The sequence below is a fragment of the Haliotis rubra genome, unplaced genomic scaffold (genome assembly GCF_003918875.1).
Source record: "Haliotis rubra isolate DU_JTF1 unplaced genomic scaffold, ASM391887v1 Scf1397, whole genome shotgun sequence".
In the NCBI taxonomy this organism is placed as follows: domain Eukaryota; kingdom Metazoa; phylum Mollusca; class Gastropoda; order Lepetellida; family Haliotidae; genus Haliotis; species Haliotis rubra.
The window spans coordinates 67,308-92,970 of NW_025765333.1; the positions used below are offsets into that span (position 1 = coordinate 67,308).

The window sequence follows — 25,663 nt, forward strand, 5'->3', positions numbered from 1 at the left end:
AGAGTGAGTACACGACAAGTTGAGAGAGCCCTCTGAGAATCCCTGAACAGTTGGATGAGATCTTCAGTCCAATGTATTCGATCAGTTGACTGCTTTCCGGCAATAGCATCATCAAGGGGTGCCAGGATAGATGAACAGTTGGGAATAACTCGTGCCAGCACTTTGTATGTCCCTACATAGGACCGGAGTCCTTTCACTTTCTCAGGAGGAGCACAAGCAGACAATGTAGAGATCCGGTGAGGGCTTGCAGAGATCGTACCGTTTCTCCAGATCCAACCGAGGATGGTTGTGGATGTGGGTGCAATAATGGTCTTCGATGCAGAGAGATTGAGACTGTTCTTGTGAAGAGTCTCCAGTAGACGTTTCCAGTTGCTGTATAGATCATCAAGCGAATTACCACCACAATACAGGTCATCAGCAAGTTTTACTACCACCCCTTCTTCAAGTAGGTCGCCAAGTACACGGCACATCAACTCCTCCAACGCAGTCTCGGATCCAGGCATGCCCATTGCAGATCTTGCATACATTCGTACACCTCTGAAAGGGGTTGCTACACCACAGAACTTCATGGAGTCACGAGCTAAAGGTATCTGGTAGAAGGCATTGGTGAGATCCGTGGAAATGAGGAATCGCCACTGAGCAATCTGTCGTAGAGTGGAATCAACATCCGGGAGAAGTGATGGTTGGGGCTTTGAATATCGTCCGACATCTGCGAAAGCTGTAACTAAGCGAAAGCCGCCCTGAGGTTTCTTCACAAGAAAGGATGGGTTAAGGTACTCAGCAGTTACCCCAACATCTTCGGGTCGAACAAACACTCCTTTAGCTTCAAGATCGTTGAACTTGGCTTGCAACTCTTCAAGTTTATCTCTGGCATACTGGGGTACTCTACCTTTCCTTTGAGGAGGCAACACAGGGCCCATGTTGACTGCAGCATATACAGGACCAGAAGCTCCATTATAACCTTTGAAGTTGGGATCAAAGACATCGTCATACTCATCAAGTAAGGTTCTGAACTTCTGCAGCGTATCTGGGGGTAGGGCATGATCCGGATCCAACTTAACAGCTTGAGAGAAACCACTTTGCTGCTTCTTCTGGAGCGACACATTTTGGCTAGTGATGACAGAGTCTGTGGGTTGTACTTTGTCGGGGGCATCTACGACATGTCTCACCTGGCAGAAGTGTGCATGTTTCAATGACAAAGGCTCATCCGTCAGGTTCGGGATGCGTATCCGTCCGCAGACACTGGGAACGATGTCAACCTCTGGCCAGTTTTGTTTCCCGATGGGAGAGTTTTCAACCCTAGGTTCCAGGGCGAGATGGTCATCATGTGTAGTGAACTCCGGTGGAACTTCCAGCTCGATGTAGTCTCCTGGCCAAATAGTGGTGGGACTGTGCGCAGCTCTGAGGACTTGAGCGCGTCTAACGGTGTGTTGATCAAGCTTTGACTCCTTCCCTGAATGGCTGTAATCTACGATGACACGTTCACCTCGAAAGATTTGTCGCCTAGCGGGTCTGGCATAAACATCATTCAATTCCATAAAGGGAATGCCTGCTAAAATGTCGACATCCAAATCCTCAACAACAAGACCCTCGAATGTGAATTCTTCCTGGCCACGAACGAAGACAGCACTAACTTCCCCCACAACTCTGAGGGGCGAAACACCATCTGCTTGCCTGGCTGACTGGGTGCTAATCTTGACGTCAAGATCCAAGTTCTTTGCCACAGATAACTTCACCATGTTCCCGGTGGCACCACTGTCCAAGGTAATGCGTGCCAAGTGATGTTGGTAAAGGTATTGAGGCAGGGGACTGAGATACTTGGACTCTCATCACACCGACTGGTTCCTCATATTCTTTAACGTCGCAGTCATCATCAGGGGTTTGGTCATGACTATCGTGGGAATCGTCCTCAAGGGCAAGTACGATCTGTCGAGCCTTAGCTAGATAACGTTTATCACTAGCCGGAAGGTAACTGCACTCACTCAGAAAATGGCGATCAGGTCTGTCAGCCAACTTGCACAAAGGACAAGACTTGTCAGTTTTCTTGTGGGAAACGGCTTGGCGAGAGAGTGTTGCCGTTTGTCCTGAGTAGGGAATGACGTTGCAGTTCTCATAACTTTCATGTCCTGATTAGTCATAATTTCATCTTGAAGGGAGGACATAGCTTGAGAGATTTCAGGCTTTATGGATGCAAGGGTACGAGAACGTAGTTCAGTGCCATAGCGTTGCTTAACCAATTTGGGTAAGTCCTTATGTATGAGGCTAAGCCACGTGAGCACAATAAAGTTCTCAAGAGATGGGGATAATTCTTCATCCTCAATGATTTCTTCTCCATGGTGTGTGATATTACCCCAGTCTTCATCAAGTTATCTTCAACGAAGGCAACCAGACGCTGGTAAAGGTCTTCAGGACGCTCATCTGGTAACAAAGAAATGTTGGCAAAGTCAGAAAATGTGATCCAGTTGACTGAAATCCGTAATGTAAACGTATTTCCTGCCAAATGTTGCTGAGAGAGGTTGACTTCTTGACAATGGTGCTTCTAGCAATAACAGGGCAATAATTGGCGATCTGGCCAAGCATAAGTTCAAGCATTGTCACTTTCTGTTCAGAAGTACGACGAATGGCTATATCAACATCATCGCCATCGTTTACAAAACCACGTCGAGGGTTATCACGAGTTTTCTTCGTCCAGGTCACACCATCCACCAAAAGTGTGCAAAATTCTGGTCTAGTGACAGAGTGTAATGGAGATTTTGTTTCCAGTTCTCAAAGGAATTAACTGTCTCAGATTTTGTAAGACACCATTGCTTCGGGGCTCTATGTGTATGCGCCATTTTGGACAGTTACAACGATCACACGTGCTATCAACCAATATGCTGACTGACTGACCGTTTACGTTTTTAGTAGTTACCGGGAAGCGTAGGTCATGTAGTTAATCCATATCGCTGCCACCACGCCAATGGAGAAGGTTCCGCCTCCACGATAAACAGCCAGGACACGTGCAATCAAATCCAAACACTTTATTGTCGAAGCCAAGGCGACACACAGACAGACCGAAGAACCGAACATAAAACTGGGAAAGCGAGTTTATGTTTAAGGGAGATAACTCTAAGAGTCATTGTGTTAACTCGCTAATAACTAACTGCCAACTGGCGAGAAAGTGAACACCCTTATTAATGATCGATAAAATCAAAGCAAAACATACAGTGTTTTTAAGTGATAGTACATTTAATGAAGCCAGCATGTGGGATAATGCACCCACAGTGTGTATGATAAACTTACAGATAAAGAGCACGTGTCATGTAATAGACACTGGGGTAGGAAAAGCACAGTTCACAGATACAACAAGAGCCAATCATGGAATGACGTCATCATGTCAAGTCTCTGGTCACGCATAAACATCCTTAGTAACGAGTGTGACTACCTCTAACAGCAATGCACGCCCGACTCGCCGTGTCATCGATGTCGTCAGCCGCCGAATGACGTCATTCGGAATCCTATTCCACTTGTTCCCGAGAGCGTCTTCAAGTTTTTGTCGGTTTGCTGGGTGCCGTAGTCGTCTTCTCACAACTTTGGACAACTGTGCCAAAAATTCAAAATAAAAAGTGTTTACTTTCTTTTGCCCATGAGTTTATATTCTAATAATCTGAATTGCTCATTGATGTTCGTACTCTACCAGAAAGTTGACGAACTATCAGGCTATTACACATCACTAGAGTGCATTGTCGCCCACGATCACCGGAAGCACATTGACTGAGCTTACTGAGCTGCATCCCATGAGTGACGGAATCCCATGATCACTGGTTGAAACATTCGCACTGTCCTCTTTCAAAATCCGAAATTCAAATCAGAAACAGAAAATTAAGATAAAAAAACCTGAATGACAAGAGTTTTTCATAGATCACATTTATATTGAAGGTAATCCAAGGGTTCATTGTGTGACTAAAACAGATTTCGGTCCAAAGATAAGTCGGGCACAATGGGTACAATGTGTGAAGCCCATTTCTGGTGTTCCCAGCCGTGATATTGCTGGAATATTGCTAAAAGTGGCGTAAAACCATACTGACTGACTCACTCACTACATCAGTGCTGTTCTTGTAAATGCTGTTCAGGGTAAATGTATACAGTATGGAATGTGTCTCATTTTTTTCAAACCCCTAAGGGAGGTGGGATAGTCTAGTGGTTACAACGTTTGCTCATCACACTGAGGACCCGTGTTCGATTCCCCACATGGGTACAATGTGTGAAGCCTATTTCTGGTGTCCCCGACCGTGATACTGATGGAAAATTGCTAAAAGGGGTGTAAAACCTACACGATCCATTTGTTTAAGATGACGTTATGTATACATATGTCGAACAATATATGTTGACAGCTTTGATATTGCTATTGCCATGGAATTGCTGGAATATTGATAAAAGCTGCGTAAAACAATACTCACGTGCACTCACTCTTTCCAATTGTTGAATTGGCTTTGAATCGATTATATCGCCAAATAGACATACCTGTAAAGATCCGGGTTAGAATTGGGACTTCACAGATCTTTAATTGTTGTTAAAAATGTGTCGCAATATATTCGGACTTTACTGTAGCGAGGAATACACGGGGACCCTGCGTCTCACTTATTGTTATTATTTATAGTAAATTATGTGTGTATATATTGTTGTGAGCGTGTAGGACATGTGCCACATTTGAGGCAGCATATCAAGAGATACAAATTAGAAGTCGTATTGACTGTATGAGAATTTAAATTCTTCATTTAAAATCGGACTAGACCCAGAACACCATAACATATCTGTTAAATAGCAAAAGAATCCCATCAACAGCCAGTGTGGACGATATCATATGTAACATGTCATAGTTTGGGAATTACACTTTCCCAGTAAAGTATCCTAGTACTTTTGTTAGGTTTAGTCAGCTACATCACGGCAGGGGTAAATCGGATTCCAACACTGTGTTAACGTTGAAAGTGAGTGAGTATGGTTTTACGCTGCCTTTGGCAAAATTCCAGCAATATCAAGACGGGGGACACCAAAAATGGGCTTCACACATTGTACTCATGTGGGGAATCGAACGCGAGTCTCCGGCGTGACGTTTTAACCACTAGGCTACCCCACCGTCCCGTCAACATTTAAAGCTCCAGACTATCCCAATTTGCGTCCCTAAGAATGAACAATTTCTGGACCGACGAATCTGAAGTACTTAGCAATATTACTAAATCAGTTCCAACAATATATCCCCCGCAAAGAGGATATACTAGTTTCATTTAATCAACTTATATCCTAAAAGTTATAAAATATTTAAAAACATAAGCGCTCTTCTTTTCCCTCATATTGACAGATCGGAAAATCCTTTATCTTTAATCAATCATTTATGTTGGACACAATTTAAACAAGAAAAAACCCGATACGAGTTTTTGATCTTAATCGATTTAGTGATAAAACCATGATACCTGTCTACTTGCCTTGTTTCAATGACAAGTGTACACGGGCTAGCCGTGTGGCCTCTGTATAGGAACAAAAATAGACATTGCATAGAAGTTCAATATAACTGTAACGCTGATCAGTGTGACCTGCACTTCCTGGTCCATGTGTACGTAGGTATCAGTGGTATAGTATCACAGCATTTAGTTTGGTATTCTTGTACAATAAGCGATAAACAGAAATACCATGATCATTTCTTAGAATCGAGTGAAATTCTAAATTAAAAGGAAGGAAGGTGCATTTAATAACGTGTTCATTATCGTTTTGTTATCTATTGAAGATCTGTTGTTTCTATTTCCATTATGTAATAATAGATTTGATAATATATATTTTGCCTGAACTTGTACCGTTGTATGAAATCAGATAAAAATAAACATTGCATCTGTTTATGTGGGACGGTGGCCTGGAAATAGACTACTTTGAACGATGTAAATAAATATCGAGGAAATAACTGTTCATTACAGGAGACCCGTGAAAATCCGGGGTAGAATAGGTCTTCAGCAACCCATGCTTGCCACAAAAGGCGACTATGGTTGTCGTAAGAGGCGACTAACGGGATCGGGTGGTCAGGCTCGCTGACTTGGTTGTCTCATGTCATCGTATCCCATTTGTGCAGATCGATGCTTATGCTGTTGATCACTGGATTCTCTGGTCCAGGATCGATTATTTACAGACCACAGCCATATAGCTTGAATATTGCTGAGTGCGGCTTAAAACTAAACTCACTCACTCATTACAGGACTATTTTCTCGAACACCAGTTGTCATCACTGACTCTCAGTGATCCATTCATTTTAACAGCCATTACTCCCTTTACACCAATCGGAATTGTATTTAGGGAAAGACGAGACTGGGTGTACTTTAATATTGACTTTCTTTTTTATGTACACTCGTTTTATTGTCTAAGGAAAAATATAAATTTTTATTCAAGATCATTCTTCAGGCTTAGGTTCTTCCCTTTAAGTTCTATTTTCCCATTTTCATTAGTATATGGGTTGTTATTTGTTCTCACAGAAATAGATCCGTTTCATAAAAAACACCTTAACATATAGGTGACCGTAATTAGTTTGATTAAGTATTCCACTTTTAAGTTTTCTTCCGTGTTTTAGTTGGAATATAGTTGACTGGGGTTTTACAAAGCCTTCGCTTACATAAGGATAGGCAAGACTCTGCTTCCAAACTGGTACAGTGTGCACTCTGATATTGACACCACCGGATTCGAAACACACACAGTTGCGCTGCAAACAGTATAACACAACAATGTGTGGCGCAGCCCATCAGTTACAACCAATAAGTCCCCAAGAACGGCTCTGTATCAGGTATTAAGGCTACCCGATCAGTGACAAAGTAACTAAAGCCCCGTGACAAATTGTGTCAGCTCTTACAAGTCTACTAACGTTTGTCCATGTTATATTAGTTTACCGAGTGATGTATGGATATAAACATGTGATTTTGTTTTTCTATATTATTGCATTGCTGACAAACATCAGTTAGGTCCAGTGTGACTGTTCCATGGACTCCATGTGACTAACCGGGAGAGTGAGTGAGTGAGTGAGCGAGTGAGTGAGTGAGTCAGTGAGCCATCACTGGTGAATGGAGGCTATGTGAGGCTAAGAGGCCAACTGTGTATTCCCAAGGAATGAAACATATTTCCCAAGAAGTGACATTTCTGTAGAAGTGTGTAGCGGGGCGTGCACATCAATGCAGGCTACAACAATGAATGTTTTGAGTTGGGTGTTTCCTTGAATATGACTTGGAATGTAAGACTACTACTGTATATCATATGCAAGTTTTGTTTAACACCAATAAGCCTCGTTTCGATCTCCAGTAAACTGCGCGCAAGCCCACGTAATGCAGGTGGTAGTGTCACTGCGATATTGTTAATCATGGTTCACAATATAAACCACTAGTATGACTGTTCCAGACTTGATTATATACAAGTCTATGTCATGTATGAAAATTATTCAGATGCTTATACATGTGTGGGTATATACTAGGTTTACATATGACCATATTCAACAAGTACATATAGTGATATAATTGGTCTAAGGTACCCTGCATGTCTACAGTTATTAAAACTGTTATTTTGCGGTCTTCTTCATAAACCACACAACAGTTTCGGTTTTCCGCCAACAAGCTCCATCTATTACAACCGGTCATCTAATACAAAACACATACTAATAAGCGGAACCCAATATTCCGCATATCACAATATGCGACACGACAACCACGCCAAGAAATGAATGGACATTCTTATTGAAGGAAGATCTGTCTATTTAAAGATACATGTATATATGTTACAGTCAATGTGTAAAATCAGTTAATTTGTAAATTGCCTGATTCACTCAGCAAATTTGTAAATTTGAACATTTCAGGCAATTTACAAATTGACTGATTTTACACATTGACTGTAACATACATAAAAAATATAATACATACTATAATGTATCTGTGTGTAAATATGATTATATATATGTGTGTATATGTGTGTCTGTAATAAATGTATTTTACGTGTGTTTGTGTATTTATCCTGAACATGTATTATTTACATAAATATATCAATATTATATACATGGGTGTTTTAAATCTAAAGTATATAAAAACACATACATGTAATACATATTTAATACCTCACTTGATGATATACAGGCTGCCTAGGCACAAAAAGGCAAAAGGAGAAGTGAAAACTAAAGTCGGCATTGTACCACTACAGCATATATAGCTGATGCATGCCTCAATGTTTACAACTTTTGCTAAATGTAGTCTTCCTCAGCTGACTGTATTATATATCACAAATTGGAGCTAAATATCATAGATAAGGAAGCTGCCTCTGATTGTGTAAACGATATCACAGTAGAACATGTACACTGTTGCTCTTTAAATATCATAGATAGAGAAGCTGATCTGATTGTGCAAACAAGGTCACAGTAGAATATATTCATAATAACTCTTTGACTATCATATACCTCTTTGACTATCATAGATAAGAATACTGTATCTGATTATGTAAACAATATCACAGTAAAAGATATACACAGTTGCTGTTTAAATATCATAGATAAGGAAACCTTAACTGACTGCAAAACATTCCCTTGTAGAATCTGCAAAGAATAAGTTGATATCGCAGTAACAACCCAATGAATAGAACGCATTTTCACCTCTAGGAAATGTCGTGACCTCAAGAAACACCCACCTAAAGAAAACTGGAAGCTGGAAGCTGCTATGTACATATGGTATAATTCCATCAGGAAACACTTGTGCTACTGAAACGTTCTTTAAGTTCAAAAATAGAACATTGATGTTTTAATATATAATTTAGTTATCGGGTGAAGAAATCCTTTCTGCAATCAATTTGGAACCTTAAGAAATAAAGCCACTGGACTAGATCACCTTAAAACGATTATTTAATTATTCAGCACATTTAATACCATTCCTAACTTATGAACCGCTAAAATATATAGAGTATTTCGTAACTTAGTAAAGAACATGTACCAGAGTGTACTGTTCTTAAATCTTGGCATTTGGAAACGCTCACTAGAAAATTTCCTAAACTTGCATTCAACACCAAACTATACTTCCCATCAAAAGTTTAGACTCACTTAAAACACTCACTATACGTTATGCGCATATATATGGTTATATCGAGGATTGATTTCTCCACTAACTTGAGGGAACCAACTGTAAACCTCATGCAGATGAATTGCACACGGATCGCGCATCAAATTTCAAAAGTATCAGCAAATAGTGTGCATATGAACAGATGCATTTTGATGTAAAGCTGTGTGAAGAATTCGCCAATTTTCACTATTTTTTATCGTTTATTGAACTCATCAAAATAACCTTTTTAACGTTACGAATTTGTTTTACAATACACCAGTTCACGTGTAAACAGTACCTTTAAACATTCTGGAATATTTTGCAAAATTTGGTTTAGAACCGTAAGCCTAAAGTAAGTTTCTATATTTACACTAGTGATTCTAAGCTTTTGATGGGAAGTATATATTATTTATGGAAAAAATCAGATTGGAACCCCTCTATATAAAACATGTACAAGCGTATTATTCTATTCTGGCATAAAATGGCAAATCATAAGATACTCAAGAATAATCTCCTTATCATAACACCTGGTGTGCTGAAGCTAGACACCTAGCAAAGGGAACTTTACAAGCCAAGTTAACATGCCTCTGTTAATAACACTCGATTTGAGTCATGTGCATAACAAGAAGGAAGGAAAACAAAGTATATGTGTAGGTGTGTGAGCCGCTTGATCCTGATGATGTGTCTGTGTCACCAGCATTGTGTGAGTCGTCTGTAGGATCCGACACTCTCTTGGTAACACTGTTAGACATACAGACGCCATCATCATCACATGCGTGGCAGCCGCTGGGACATCGGAGTCCGCAATTCTCTCCTCTCCATCCGTCTTGACAAAATCTGCATCTCCCATACTGGTCACATTCACCATTTGTACAATTGATACATTTCCTGTGGCAGTGATTTCCATGGTAACCCCTTACACAGCCGTGGGTACACGAACCATCTTGACTGGCACACAGTGATTCCTTGCACGTTGTACTGCACGGTGTCAGACAGTGTTTGCCATGCCAACCAGACTTACAGCCATCTAAACAGGCATCATCATGGCTGTAACAACGAGACGAGTTGCAGGAGGTGCTGCACCGAGTGGCGCAACGATGACCGTGCCATCCTACTACACAACCCTCCAGACAGTTACCGGTATAACGATCGCAGTGCCTGTGCCCATCCCTGCCTCTGTAGCATGTTTCAGAACAGTTGTTGTTACAGTGTCTTCCATGATACCCTGGGCTACACTCTTCACATATACCTGATCCTCTGTCACAACCAGAGGTCCAACATCGAGGGCACGTTTTGTCGCACATGTTTCCATAGAAACCCGGCTTGCAACCATGGAGACAGTATCCGGTCCAGCTGCATCTTGTATTGAGACAAGTATCACATGTTCTGTTGCAGTACTCTCCTGTCCAATTTTTCTGACATCCAAGGATACATTGGCCTGTTTCTTTGTTACAGACTTGATCCTTGCAGTGTTCACCAGTCAATCCTCCATCACAGGTTTCCGAACAGGCACCAGTATGGCGGTCACAGATAGTCGTGACCGTTGTGATGCTCGAACATCTTCTCGGACAAGCGACATTACAGTCTCGTCCATAATACCCTTGCTTGCATGTGAAACATTCCCCAGTGACTCTGTTACACCCGTCTGTGTGACAGTTGTCATTACATGGGATGGTGCAGTTTGCTCCATAGCAACCAACGTCGCATGACTGACATTTTAGTCCACCGTTTCCATGTCGACATCCATCAGCTAAGCACGATGAGGAAGTGGCCCCAACTGAAATGTGTCATATTATATATGTGTTATAATGCATTACCAAACGTATAGAGAGTTTTATAACTCTGCGTATTTTAATAGACCTACCCATTCTATCAATTGGAACTGTCGTAAGCGCCACTTAACTGGTATGTCAATCATAAGGCCGGGTACACTCTGCGGATTTGTCAGAGAAACCTCAAACGCGGCCAGGGACTTGTAACAATAATAGATATACCAAACACCAAGGTTGATCTCAGCACTGTGAACACGGAATAGGTATGTAACAATGTATATACCCCCATAACACTATACACTCGTTTGAATAAGAAAGACATTTTTCAGTTTAATTTGTTTCCTATAATTGTATTTAATGCAAGTTAATTTATGGGACGTAATACAGATTGTCTGTTCATATATATATATATTCTCTCCCCAAAAAGAAACGAATCATGAAAATAGCAATTTAATGTAGCAATGAATTAAAACGTGATTCATTTGACAAAAGGTTTTGCTCTGTTTATGAGTCCTATGGTGTTTATGTTTTGAAACATCACAATAAAACGCACCATCCGTAAAATACCCGTATTTAACAGCATGATTTTCAATTTCGGCGTGTAGTGTCACAGTATACACAATTCACATGCAATGCATGTGACAGTTGGGGATCCGATAGTCTCAATGATGGGTATAAAAGGTTGATCGCTGTCTGTGGATTATTCACTGTATTTGGAATATTGTTGACGAACGCAAAATGCCACGTCTAAGTGAAGCCAACCGTCATATCGCCATTGGTTTGCTTGAAGCTGGCCAGTCTCAACGTGCAGTTGCCCGACGCATGAATGTTCACCAAAGCACCATTTCACGGCTCTGGGAGAGATATCGGCGGCAGAATGCGGTAGCAGATGCCCCTCGTAGTGGGCGACCTCGAGCGACCACTGCGGCGCAGGATCGCTACATCCGGGTACATCACCTGCGTCATCGAACAGCTACGGCGACCAGTACCGCTCGACAAATACCCGGATTGAGACCGTCAGGAACAGGTTGAGAGAGGCTGGTTTACGTGCCAGAAGACCTTATTTTGGCCCTGTGCTTCGACAACAACATCGTCGACATCGAGTTCAATGGTGCACCAACGTTCAGGCCTGGAATCTACCGAATTGGCGTAGAATCTGGTTCAGTGATGAATCACGACGGAAACGGAACGACGCGATGGAAGAATGCGGGTGTACAGACGTCGACGTGAACGTTTCGCCGACGCTTGCGTTCCCCAGGTGGACAGATTCGGCCGGGGCAGTGTTATGATGTGGGGAACGATCACCTGCCGTAGGAGAAGTGATTTGGTGATGATCCAGGGCAACCTGACAGCTCAACGGTACTATGACGAAATCCTACGCCCACACCTCCTTCCAATGATTGATCGCCAGAGGGAGTTGTTTCAACAGGACAATGCCAGGCCCCACACAGCACGTCACACTAGAGACTTCCTCCAGAACCACAACATCAATGTGCTCCCCTGGCCCTCAAGATCACCGGACTTAAAGCCGATCGAACATCTGTGGGATGCCCTGGACAGACGGGTGCGACGCCGTAATCCTAAGCCCCAGACACTTCAGCAACTCGCACAGGCACTACAGGCAGAGTGGGCTGCGATTGGGCAACACGAGATTCTGAGACTTATTCGTTCGATGCCGAGGCGATGCCGTGCAGTTCTGGATGCCCACGGTGGTCACACGAGGTATTGACTTCAGCGCCACCACACGTCTCCATGTGACACTCAAACTGAGTTTCCTCGAGTTGGTGCCAAAGACGGATAAGTCTGTATTCCCCGAGTGGAATTTCGCTATATTTCATTGACTCATAAAGCCTACAAGATGTTTCAAAATAAACATAAAAATACAGTTGAAATTCCTATATGCGTTTCTTTTTTGGGAGAGTATATTTCTTCCGTTATTGGTGTCCCTTTTCATGAAAGATTGTTCCTATTGTTTAGCCGTGACCATGACAACGAACACTGGCTTTTCGGTTTGTCTAATATTCTGGAAGTGTGACCACAGATTTGTATCTAATTTTGGAATTCCAAACTAAGTGACCTTGACAAACAAATAGTTAAAACATGATTTGTTCAAACTTCCGAATTTTGCTCGTATACGCTCATTAAATGCCTACATTGTTTAGGATGGCAAATGTTAAAATGTAGAGGAGTGAGTTCTGCTTCTGATTTTAAGCTTATTATTAGCCATAGAGTAGTAAATTCCTGGTGAATTGCCGGATCTGATGTTCGTGATTCTTTTTATGAACTATTCTTTTATTTTTATTCATAAGGGTTTTTGGTCTAACTAGGAGAACCAGATATAAAACGTAGACAATGTTGTAACTGTTAACTATTTCTGGATATTCAGATAATGTGAAACGTGAAAGTTTACATAAAGTTTACGGAAACTAAAGAACCCCACAATTTTATAACCCTGCATTAATATTTAGGAATACCAGGAGCTTTAACGTTCAAACACGTCCTACTGCCCTATTTTCATTGTATACCATTATTAAGGTGGTATTATGTGGGAACCAAGCTGTGTGATTATTGGTGGATTTCGAAATGACTATTCCATTCACAACGTGATATGAATTTCTGTAGTTATCATACTGAAAGGATGTTATCACGCATTACAAGATTGTATAGTTGTCACACAAGATGGTTTACTTTTAGTTATCCATACAGTAGAGATGTAATTACACAACATGCTTTACCTTTAGTTATCATACAGTACGGATGTTATTACACAAGATGCTTTACCTTTAGTTATCATACAGTACGGATGTTATTACACATGATGGTTTACCTTTAGTTATCATACAGTACGGATGTTATTACACAAGATGCTTTACATTGAGTTATCATACAGTAGGGATGTTATTACACAAGATACTTTACCTTTAGTTATCCATACAGTAGGGATGTTATTACACAAGATGCTTTACCTGTAGTTATCATACAGTAGGGATGTTATCAGGCATTACAAGATTGTATAGCTGTCACACAAGATGGTTACTTGTAGTTATCAATCAGAAAAGATGTTATCAGGAATTACAAGAATGTATAGCTGTCACACAAGATCATGTAAGTGAGACTAACAAGAGTGTCGTAAACGTTGCAGTACAAAGGTAGCGTATACTGAGGATTTTGAATACTTACCAACACAACGGCTAAAACAAATAAGTAAGAGGATGAGGAGTCTTTCCACTGGCATCACTGACTGCTGTATACTGCTTGTCTTGAGTCATGAATGATGTGCGCCAACCTGGGAATAACATAATGCGCAGGGTCTTTCGGTTTTACCACGTTTCAACATACATGACAGTGAGACATTCAAACCGCACAAGGACACAATGGGCACTGAGGCATGCAGTGCAGGTATTTATGTGAAGTATTGTGCACTGATGTAGAGACACTGCTAGATTGTTTAGTTTAGGTTTTTTGTTAGATGTTTTGAAATTAGACTGTGACACAGGATGCAACGGTCATGGGGTATTTTGGAACATGACTCAGTGAGCGAGAATCGCGTTCAGCAAAGCAGGTTGTCAACGTCACATGTTGTAAACAGTGACACAACAGGCCTAGTCTTATAGGACATGTCGCCGGATGTATTTCCCCATACATTTGCGTATCTCTAACTTTATTCCTCTCTGCTCATTTACGAGCGCTTCTTCTATCACTCTTACTCTGGTTGTAATACCAGTAGTATCTCGTGCATTACCTGTTCCGTGACATCTCGTGCATTACCTGTTCCGTGACGTAGGCATCTTCATATTTGCCACTTCATGTCACGCCACGGCCATACGTCGTATTCTATTGATGTCCATATATGTATTTTACAGGTATGTACCTTTTCTGTCTACTTTCTTTGTCATCCTCTAAACGTATTATCATAAAGGTGCGCGATATCATAGTATTTATAATATCTATTATATTTCTATTATAAGGCATCGCGTTGCACGAAATTACTAATTAAACACTGGCACCAGCACGTAAGTAAATGTGAGTGATGTCTGCTTCCTTTAATTTGCTCATAATATTCAAAGTGCAATATTACATAAAATGCTGTAAAGACCATTTTATAAATGGTAAAATGCGTGCAATCTCCATATTTGCCACTTCATGTCACGCCACGGCGGAGGTGAGTTGATTCACCCCTAGGCCATACATCATATTCTATTGATGTCCATATATGTATTTTACAGAATAAACAGATTTTTATCAACTACGCCTCAGTCCGATTTATCAGCGGCCAGGACACGCGACAGACACAACAATTAACTGTGGATTTGTGCGTTCTTTGGGCAAGTCAGTACGTTTTAAACATGGGTGGCATCCCGATTCTCCCCTTTTGTGTTTCTAGGTTCGACGGCACCATACACATGTTGTAAAACTATACAAACTAGTGCGCAAAAGAAAGTGAACACCTTCATTAATGATCGATAAAATCAAAGCAAAACATACAGTGTTTTTAAGTGATAGTACATTTAATGAAGCCAGCATGTGGGACAATGCACCCACAGTGTCTATGATAAACTCCTTACAGATAAAGAGCACGTGTCATTTAATGGACAGAGGGCTAGGAATAGCACAGTTCACAGACACAACAAGAGTCAATCATGGAATGTCTTCATCATGTCAAGTCTCTGGTCACGCATAAACATCCTTAGTAACGAGTGTGACTACCTCTAACAGCAATACACGCCCCGACTCGCTGTGTCATCGATGTCGTCAGCCGCCGAATGACGTCATTCGGAATCCCACCATAAACCACTCGTTCCCGAGAGCGTCTTCAAGTTCTTGTCGGTTCGCTGGGGGCCGTAATCGTCTTCTCACCTAGCCGTTTCAGCCTAAAAGAATTTTACTAACTTGGACAACTGTGCCAAAAATTCAAAATAAAAAGTGTTCACTTTCTTTTGCCCATGACTTTATATTCTAATAATCTGAATGATTCATTGAAGTTTGTACTCTACCAGAAAGTTGACGAACTATCAGGCTATTACACAGCACTAGAGTGCAGTGTCGCCCATGATCACCGGAAGCACATTGACTGAGCTTACTGAGCTGCATCCCATGAGTGACGGAATCCCATGACCACTGGTTGAAACATTCGCACTGTGCTCTTTCAAAGTCCGAAATTCAAATCAGAAACAGAAAATTAAGATAAAGAAAACTGAATGACAAGAGTTTTCATAGATCACATTTATATTGAAGGTAATCCAAGGGTTCATTGTGTGACTAAAACAGATTTCGTTCCAAAGTCGGGTACAATGGGTACATAATGTGTGAAACCTATTTCTGGTGTTCCCAGCCGTGATATTGCTGGAATATTGCTAAAAGTGCGTAAAACCATACTCACTCACTCACTCACTCACTACATCAGTGCTGCTCTTGCCATCGTTCAGGGTAAATGTATACAGTATCGAATGTGTGGAGTCTCTATTTTTCAAACCCCAGAGGGAGGTCGGGTAGTCTAGTGGTTACAGCGTTTGCTCATCACACTGAGGACCTGGGTTCGATTCCCCACATGGGTACAATGTGTGAAGCCCATTTCTAGTGTCCCCGGCCGTGATACTGATGGAATATTGCTAAAAGCGGTGTACGAGGGGGTATCAAAAAGTTCCAATTATCCCCAAGAAGTTATTGCGCAATCAGGATAAAATTTTGACTGTAACATCAGTGATCCTTATCTAGTTAATGGACCAAGTCCTATCTACTTCCCTACATTCAATCTTGTGCTAGTTGATCATACACACCAGTACCCCTAAGTATGGCGCAGATTAATTTAGTTCTTGCACTTGATGGGCTGCACTGCACGACAAATTCACGATGAGATGAAATCTGTTTAAGGTGGTGATAACCCATCCTATGACACTGTTGTGACATTGAAAAGGAATTTTTCCAAACTGTCACATGTCCCTCACAGATGAGCCAAGAAGTGGACGCCCCTCACTTACCGATGATATGGACACCCTGAACAAAGTCGAGGCGCTGGTTCAGGAAGATCGCCGTGTAACAATACAAATGGTTATGCATGTGACCGACTTGAGCTATGGCAGTGTATGGAACATCATTCATAACCAACTGCACATGTCCGAAGTGTCAGCACGTTGGGTTCCTCGCTTACTGACTCATCTTCAAAAACAGACTCGACGGGACATGCCACGACAGGCATTGGAGCTTCTGTAGCAGGGTGAAGAGGATTTCTTCAGATGTCTTGTAACCATGGACGAATGTTGGGTCTATTTGTATGATCCTGACACAAAAGAGATGAGTAAAGAGTGGACACGTGCCACGTCACCACCTCCGGAAAGGGCCAAGGTGCATGAAATCAGGGGACCTCTATTCAGCCGGTCTGCGCAAGAAACGGGGGCAGAAATGTGTAACTCGGGATGGTGACTCTGAAAAGAACTCATAAGGACATGACAGCAAAATAAAGTTTGAATAAGTCTTGGTGATAATTAGAGCTTTTTGATATCCCCTCGTAAAACGCAATCCACTCACTACTCACTACTGATCAATGCATTTAAGATGACGTTATGTATACATATGTCGCACAATATATTAAACAGCTTTGATATTGATATTGCCATGATATTGCTGGAATATTGATAAAAGCTGCGTAAAACCATACTCACTCACTCTTTCCAATTGCCGAATTGGCTTTGATGCGATTATGTCGCCAAATATACATAGCCGTAAAGATGCAGGTTAGAATTGGGACTTCACAGATCTTTAATGGTTGTTCAAAATGTGTCGCTATATATTCGGACTTTACTGTAGCGTAATACACGGGGACCCTGCGTCTCACTTATTGTTATTTATTTATAGTAAATTATGTGTGTATATGTAGTTGTGAGCGTGTAGGACATGTGACACATTTGAGGCAGCATATCAAAAGATCCAAATTAGAAGTCGTATTGCCTGTATGAGAATTTAAATTCTTGATTTAAAATCGGACTAGACCCTGAACAAAAGAATACTACAACAGCCAGTGTGGACGATATCATATGTAACATGTCATAGGTTTCGAATTACACTTTCCTAGTAAAGTATTCTAGTACTTTTGTTAGGTTTAGTCAGCTACATCACGGCAGGGGTAAATCGGATTCACACACTGTGTCAACGATTAAGTGAGTGAGTATGGTTTTATGCTGCTTTTAGCAATATTCCAGCAATATAAAGTTGGGGGGACACCATAAATGGGCTTCACACATTGTACTCATGTGGGGAATCGAACGCGAGTCTTCGGTGTGACGTTTTAACCACTAGGCTACCCCACCGTCCCGTCAACGTTTATATCTCCAGATTATCCCATTTTGCATCCCTAAGAATGATCAATTTCTGGACCCACAAATCTGAAGTACTTAGCAATATTACTAAATCAGTTCGTGTGGCCTCAGTATAGGAATAAAAATAGACATTGCATAGACGTTCAATATAACTGTAACGCTGATCAGTGTGACCCTGCAGTTCCTGGTCCATGTGTACGTAGGTATCAGTGGTATAGTATCACAGCATTTAGTTTGGTATTCTTGTACAACAAGGGGCGGTGGGGTAGCCTAATGGTTAAAGCGTTGGCTCGTCACGCCGAAGACCCGGGTTCGAATCCCCACATGGGCACAATGTGTGAAGCCCATTTCTGGTGTCCCCCGCCGTGATGTTGCTGGAATATTGCTAAAAGCGGCGTAAAACCAAACTCAGTCAGTCAGTCTTGTACAACAAGTGATAAACAGAAATACCATGATCATTTCTTAGATTCGAGTGAAGTTCTAAAATACGGAAGGAAGTTGCATTTATTAACGTGTTGATTATCGTTTTCTCACAGAAAAGGGTCCGTTTCATAAAAAACACCTTAACACATAGATGACCGTAATTAGTGAGTGAGTGAGTGAGTGAGTGAGGCAGGCAGGCAGGCAGGCAGGCAGGCAGGCAGGCAGGCAGGCAGGCAGGCAGGCAGGCAGGCAGGCAGGCAGGCAGGGCAAGTAGTAGGTGAGTGAGTCAGTAGGTGAGTGAGTCATCACTGGTGAATGGAGGCTATGTGAGGCTAAGAGGACAACTGTGTATTCCCCAGGAATGATGAACATATTTCCCGAGAAGTGACATTACTGTCGCATTGTGTAGCGGGGCGTGCACATGAATGCAGGCCACAATAATGAATGTTTTGACTTGGGTATTTCCTGGAATGTGACTTGGAATGTAAGCCTACTGTATATCATATGTAAGTTTTGTCTAACAGCAATAAGCCTCGTTTCGATCTCCAGCAATCTGCGCGCAAGCCCACGTAATGCAGTTGGCAGTGTTACTGCGATATTGTTAATCATGGTTCACAATATAAACCACTAGTATGACTGTTCCAGACTTGATTATATACAAGTCTATGTCATGTATGAATATTAATCAGATGCACATACATGTGTGGGTGTATACTAGGTTTACATATGACCATATTCGACAAATACATATAGTGATATAATTGGTCTGAGGTACTCTGCATGTCTACAGTTACAACTGTTATTTTGCAGTCTTCTTCATAAACCGCACAACAGTTTCGGTTTTCCGCCAACAGGCTCCATTTATTATAACCGGTCATCTAATACAAAACACATACCAATAAGCGGAACCCAATATTCCGCATCTCACAATATGCGACACGACAACAACGTCAAGAAATGAATGGACGTTCTCATTGAAGGAAGGTCTGTCTATTTAAAGATACATGTATATATGTTACAGTCAATGAGTGAAATCAGTTAATTTACAAATTGACTGATTTTACACATTGACTGTAACATACATAAAAAAATATAATACATACTATAATGTATCTGTGTGTCAATATGTTTTTATATATATGTGTGTGTATATGTGTGTCTGTAATAAATGTATTTTACGTGTGTTTGTGTATTTATCCTGAACATGTATTATTTACATAAATATATAACTATTATATACATGGGTGTTTTAAATCTAAAGTATATAAACACACACACATGTAATAGATATCTAATACCTTACTTGATGAGATACAGGCTGTCTAGGCACAAAAAGGCAAAAGGAGAAGTGAAAACTAAACTCGGCATTGTACCACTACAGCATATATAGCTGATGCATGCCTCAATATTTACAACTTTTGCTAAATGTAGTCTTCCTCAGCTGACTGTATTATATATCACAAACTGGAGCTAAATATCATAGATAAAGGAAGCTGCCTCTGACCGTGTAAAAAATATTCACAGTAGTATATGTACACAGTTGCTCTTTAGATATCATAGATAAGGAAGCTGATCTGATTGCGTAAAAAAATTCATAGTAGTATATGTACACAGTTGCTCTTTGGATATCATAGAATGATAGACAAGCTGATCTGACTGTGTAAATAATTTCACAGTAGAATATGTACACAGTTGCTCTTTAAATATCATAGATAAAGAAGCTGATCTGATTATGCAAACAAGTTCACAGTAGAATATGTACATAATAACTCTTTGACTATCATAGATAAGGAAACAGTAATATGTAAAGAATTCCACAATAGAATATGTACCTCTTTGACTATCATAGATAAGAATAATGTATCTGATTATGTAAACAATATCACAGTAGAAGATATACACAGTTGCTCTTTAAACATCATAGATAAGGAAACTTTAACTGACTGCAAAACATTCCGTTGTAGAAGCTGCAAAGAATAAGTTGATATCGCAGTAACGACCCATTGAATAGAACGCATTATCACCTCTAGGAAATGTCGTGACCTCAAGAAACACCCACCTAAAGAAACCTGGAAGCTGGAAGCTGCTATGTACATATGGTATAATTTCATCAGGAAACACTTGTGCTTCGAAACGTTCTTAAAGTTAAATAATAGAACATTGATGTATTAATATATAATTTAGTTAACGATTAATCAATTTGGAACTTTAAAGAAATAAACCCACTGGACTAGATCGGCTAAAAACGATTATTTTATTATTCCACACATTTAATACCATTCCTAACTTATGAACTGCTAAACTATATAGTGTATTTCGTAACTTAGTAAAGAACATGTACCAGAGTGTATGTACTGTTCTTAAATCTTGGCATTTGGAAACGCTCACTAGAAAATTTCCTAAACTTGCATTCAACACCAAACTATACTTCCCATCAAAAGTTTAGACTCACTTAAAACACTCACTATACGTTATGCACATATATATGGTTATATCGAGGATTGATTTCTCCACTAACTTGAGGGAACCAACTGTAAACCTCATGCAGATGAATTGCACACGGATCGCGCCTCAAATTGCTCAAAAGTATGAGCAAATAGTGTGCATATGAACAATTTTCACTATTTTTTTAACGTTTATTGACTTCATGACAATAATCTTTTCAACGTTACGAATTTGGTTTACAATACACCAGTTCAAGTGTAAACAGTACCTTTAAACATTCTGGAATATTTTGCAAAATTTGGTTTAGAACCGTAAGCCTAAAGTAAGTTTCTATATTTACACTAGTGATTCTAACCTTTGGATGGGAAGTATATATTATTTATGGAAAACTCAGATTGGAACCCCTCTATATAAAACATGTGCAAACGTGTGATTCTATTATGGCATAAAATGGCAAATCATAATGAAACAAATAACTCTTGTAAAAATAGAAAATACCATCAAACAACTGTGGAATCAGTGAAATATTTGTGTTCTTCATCAACCTAGCGTTAGCTTTAGCGAACAGTATGAAACATTTGTGACCAGTTCCTGCAGAACTGGCACAAGTTTAAGGGCAGCTTGAAGTGTGTGTACTATAAGATGGTTAAAGAAAACATAACATTGAAAAAACCTTTATCTACCTAAAAACGTCAATCTCGATACAAGTTGAAAAAAATGTTTATCCAGTACGAGAGAAAAGATATGAAACACTTGTTTAAATTCATAAAAACCATAAAACCACAGAAGTGTCGAAGCCGTTCAGAAGCCTGTATGAGATTCCTGTTACATTAATTCTGTCATATTTCATCGAACTCTCATCTTTATGTATGTATCTTGCCCAATACCCCTGTCATCTAGATTTAATTACTATATGTGAATTTATAATACAATTATAATTGAAAATCTACAAAGTGCTGAAATCATTCGTCAAGAGATCACTGCAAAATCTATTTGCCTCGTCAAGGATCACAGAAGCAGCTTCAGGAAACTTTGCATACTTATAGAATAATCTCCTAATCATAACACCTGGTGTGCTGAAGCTAAACACCTACATATGCAAAGAGAACTTGGCATCGTTTCAAGCCAAGTTACTATGCATTGATTAATAACACTCGATTTGAGTGCATAACAAGAAGGAAGGAACACAAAGTATATGTGTAGGTGTGTAAAGCTGCTTGAACCTGATGATATGTCGGTATGGCTATCTGTATGTGAGTCATCTGCTGGATCCGACACCCTCTTGGTCAAACTGTTAGACATACAGACGCCATCTTCATCACATGCATGGCAGCCACTGGGACATCGGAGTCTGCAATTCTCTCCCCTCCATCCGTCTTGACAATATCTGCATCTCCCATATCGGTCACATTCGTCATCTTTACAAGTGATACATTTCCGACAGTGAATTCTGTCCATGGTAACCCCTTACACAGCCGTGGGTACAAGAACCATCTTGACTGGCACACAGTGATTCCGTGCACGTTGTACTGCACGGTGTCAGGCAGTATTTGCCATGCCAACGGGGCTTACAGCCATCAACACAGGCACCATCATGGCTGTAACAACGAGAAGAGTTGCAGTTGGTGCTGCACCGGGTGGCACAACGATGACCGTGCCATCCTACTTCACAACCCTCCAGACAGTTACCGGTATAACGACCACAGTGCCTGTGCCCATCCCTGCCTCTGTAGCATGTTTAAGAACAGTTGTGGTTGCAGCGTCTTCTTCGGTAACCTGGACTACACTGTTCACAAATACCTGTTCCTCTGTCACAGCCAGTGGTCCAACATCGAGGGCACGTTTTGTCACACATGTTTCCATAGAAACCCGGCTTGCAGCCATCAAGACAATATCCGGTCCAGCTGCATCTTCTGTTGAGGCAGGTATCACATGTTCTGTTGCAATACACTCCTGTCGAAGTTTCTTGACAGCCAAAGATACATCGACCTGTTTCTTTGTTACAGACTTGATCCTTGCAGTGTACACCAGTCAATCCTCCGTCACAGATTTCCGAACAAGCACCTGTGTGGCGGTCACATATAGCAGAGATCACTATGATGATCGGGCATCTTCTCGGACAGAACACATTGCAGTCTCGTCCATAATATCCTGGCTTGCATGTGAAACATTCGCCAGTGATTCTGTTACACCCGTCTGTGTGACAGTTGTCATTACATGGGATGGTGCAGTTTGCTCCATAGCAACCAACGTAGCAAGACTGACATCTTAGTCCACCGTTTCCATGTCGACATCCATCAGTGAAGCACGATGAGGAACTGGCCCCAACTGAAATGAATCATATTACACGTGTTTTATTATCCATCACCAAATGTATAGGGAGTTTATAACTGCACGTAGATTTTGATCATCAATTATCAAATAATACCTAGTGGCAACAGCTGCTATGTTAGAGGAGAGGTGCTGTTGGTGTGCGTGCATCTGTGTATGATTTATGAATGCGTTCTTTTTGGAGTCCTGGGGTTTTCTCAATCAAAATCTTGTCTCTTTCGAACAGTAATAGACTGATCCAGTGTGTCAACTGAAACTGGCGTATGCCTCACTTTGAGCCACTCACAATACCAGGTATGTTTTGCGGATTTGTCAGTGACACATGGGTTTGTACAGTAACATACATATATATGCAAATATGTGTTACATGTCCCTGTATCATATATACGTTACAGTGAATGCGTAAAACCAGCGATTATGTATAAACCCTGACATGTTCAGTGAGTATATATAATGTCTGATTCCCTCAGTAATTATACATAATCACTGACATTTTCAGGGATTATACATTACTAGAATTTTAGACATATTTCCTTAAATCACTTCCTGTGTAGTTTGAAGAATATTTAATCTAAACAGGTGTGGAATCAGTTTCAGTTAGCATCTAGCTGAGATAAAATGGTCAATTAAGTAAGGAGGAAATCTGTTTGTTTGTTTTTTACTTCTGGTAACTGTATCTTAAAAAACCTTCTTACATATTATGAACTGAGTGAGATGGGACATTTTAACAGCCTCGTTGTCTGACAGCATCACCACTGATTGGACCATGGGACTCAAGTATGTTCAGTTCCAGAAGAACCCCAGCTACCACAGCGGAATCAAGCAAACACCATTTGCTACCTTTACTGGATCAGATTGAATAACAACGCTGGAAAATCCATAGTGTGGAGACATTTTGGTTTTTGAAGCTTAAAGAAACTGGGAATGTGGATGAGACACGCGTTGCTTGTAGAAATGACTTCAAATGAGACAATTCAAGGAGAAAAAATAGTATTTGAATAATTGGTCGCAATAGCATGTTGCAATAGACATCACAATAGTCATTTCCCCTTCAATAGTCATCCCTACATTATGCAAAATCACTGAAAATTTCCGGGATTTTTGATAATCCCTCGTTTTACATATTCAGTGTAACATATATACCCCAAACATGAAGGTATATTTTAGCTAACGTGGTCGCTGCAATGTACAAACGACAAGAGTTGTAAATAGGGGATAACACAATAAACTCGTCTGAATATGAAAGAATAAATTTATTACAATTTGTTTTCTATTGTATTTCATTGCAAGTTACTTGATTGTTCATGTAATTCTGCTTTCCATGAAAGATCATTCCCTTTGTTTGGCCATGACCATGACAACAACCATAGCTGGCGCTATCTTGGATCCCGTAATGCTTGCCACTGTTGCCACATGTCTGTCCCCAGCACTGGCTTTTCAGTTTGTCCAATATTTATGGAAGTGTGCCCAGAGCTTTGTATCTAAATTTGAAATTCCAAACTGAGTGACCTTGTCAAACAAATGGCTAAAATGATTTGTTCAAGCTTCAGAAGTTTGAAGTTATACATTTTTAAAATTCCTATATTATTTAGGATGGCAATTGCTAAAATTATAAAGAAGGAAGGGTCATTGACATTTGCTTCAGATTTGATGCTGAATATTAGCCTCAGTGTAGGTCTGGAAACGGTCCTGGTGAATTGCCGGATCTGATGTTCCATCTCTGTCTTTATTAACTATTCGTTTATCTTTATTCATCAGTGTTGTTGGTTTATCAAGGAGAACAAGATATAGAATAACGACAGCGTTGAAACTGTTGACTATTTATGGGTATCCAGATAATGTACAACTTGAATGTGCTTTCTTTCACAGTATACATAAAGTTACAACGGAAACTAGAAACAACACAATTTTATAACTATGCATTAACCTTTGAGAAAGACAACAGTTATGTCTGTTAATTTGTCTTGTGTGTACTTATTTCTATAAAAGACCAAATAACCTAAACAAGGAAGTATTAGGTCGGAGGTGATGTTTACACCCCGTGACTGTCACAGCTGCCAGCACGCAGGTACAAACATATATAACTGCACTGACGTAAACCTCCTGAAATCCTGCTCGATTGTAACATATATCAATAACATCCTATTCATTAAGTACTCCTTGCTTTGGTTCATCGCCACATGCATAGTACTCCGTTACACATACACCTAGATTATAATTCAGCGATAACTAAACGGTGTTTACTAATGGTGTATAGCTATTTACTGAGCTATTTCACAGGCACTCGGTGTCACTAAACGTT

The 25,663-nt window shown here is 40.4% G+C and overlaps 2 protein-coding genes across 3 annotated transcripts in view; both read right to left on the reverse strand.

The window, feature by feature from the left end:
- Window positions 1-14,104, reverse strand: part of LOC124268653 (scavenger receptor class F member 2-like) — a 52,709-nt gene extending 38,605 nt beyond the window's left edge. Inside the window, exon 1 of the mRNA XM_046703626.1 lies at window positions 14,030-14,104. The gene's annotated coding sequence lies outside the window, so the exon portion shown is untranslated. The remainder of the gene's footprint in view (window positions 1-14,029) is intronic.
- LOC124268652 (platelet endothelial aggregation receptor 1-like) overlaps window positions 9,648-25,663 on the reverse strand; it is a 30,756-nt gene continuing 14,740 nt past the window's right edge. For both annotated transcript variants that reach the window (XM_046703624.1, XM_046703625.1), the window contains exons 2-3: window positions 23,142-23,358; window positions 9,648-10,637 (exon numbers count right to left, since the gene is read on the reverse strand). In XM_046703624.1, coding sequence (XP_046559580.1) covers window positions 9,668-10,637; window positions 23,142-23,358 — 1,187 coding nt within the window. In that variant the 3' untranslated portion in view covers window positions 9,648-9,667. The remainder of the gene's footprint in view (window positions 10,638-23,141; window positions 23,359-25,663) is intronic.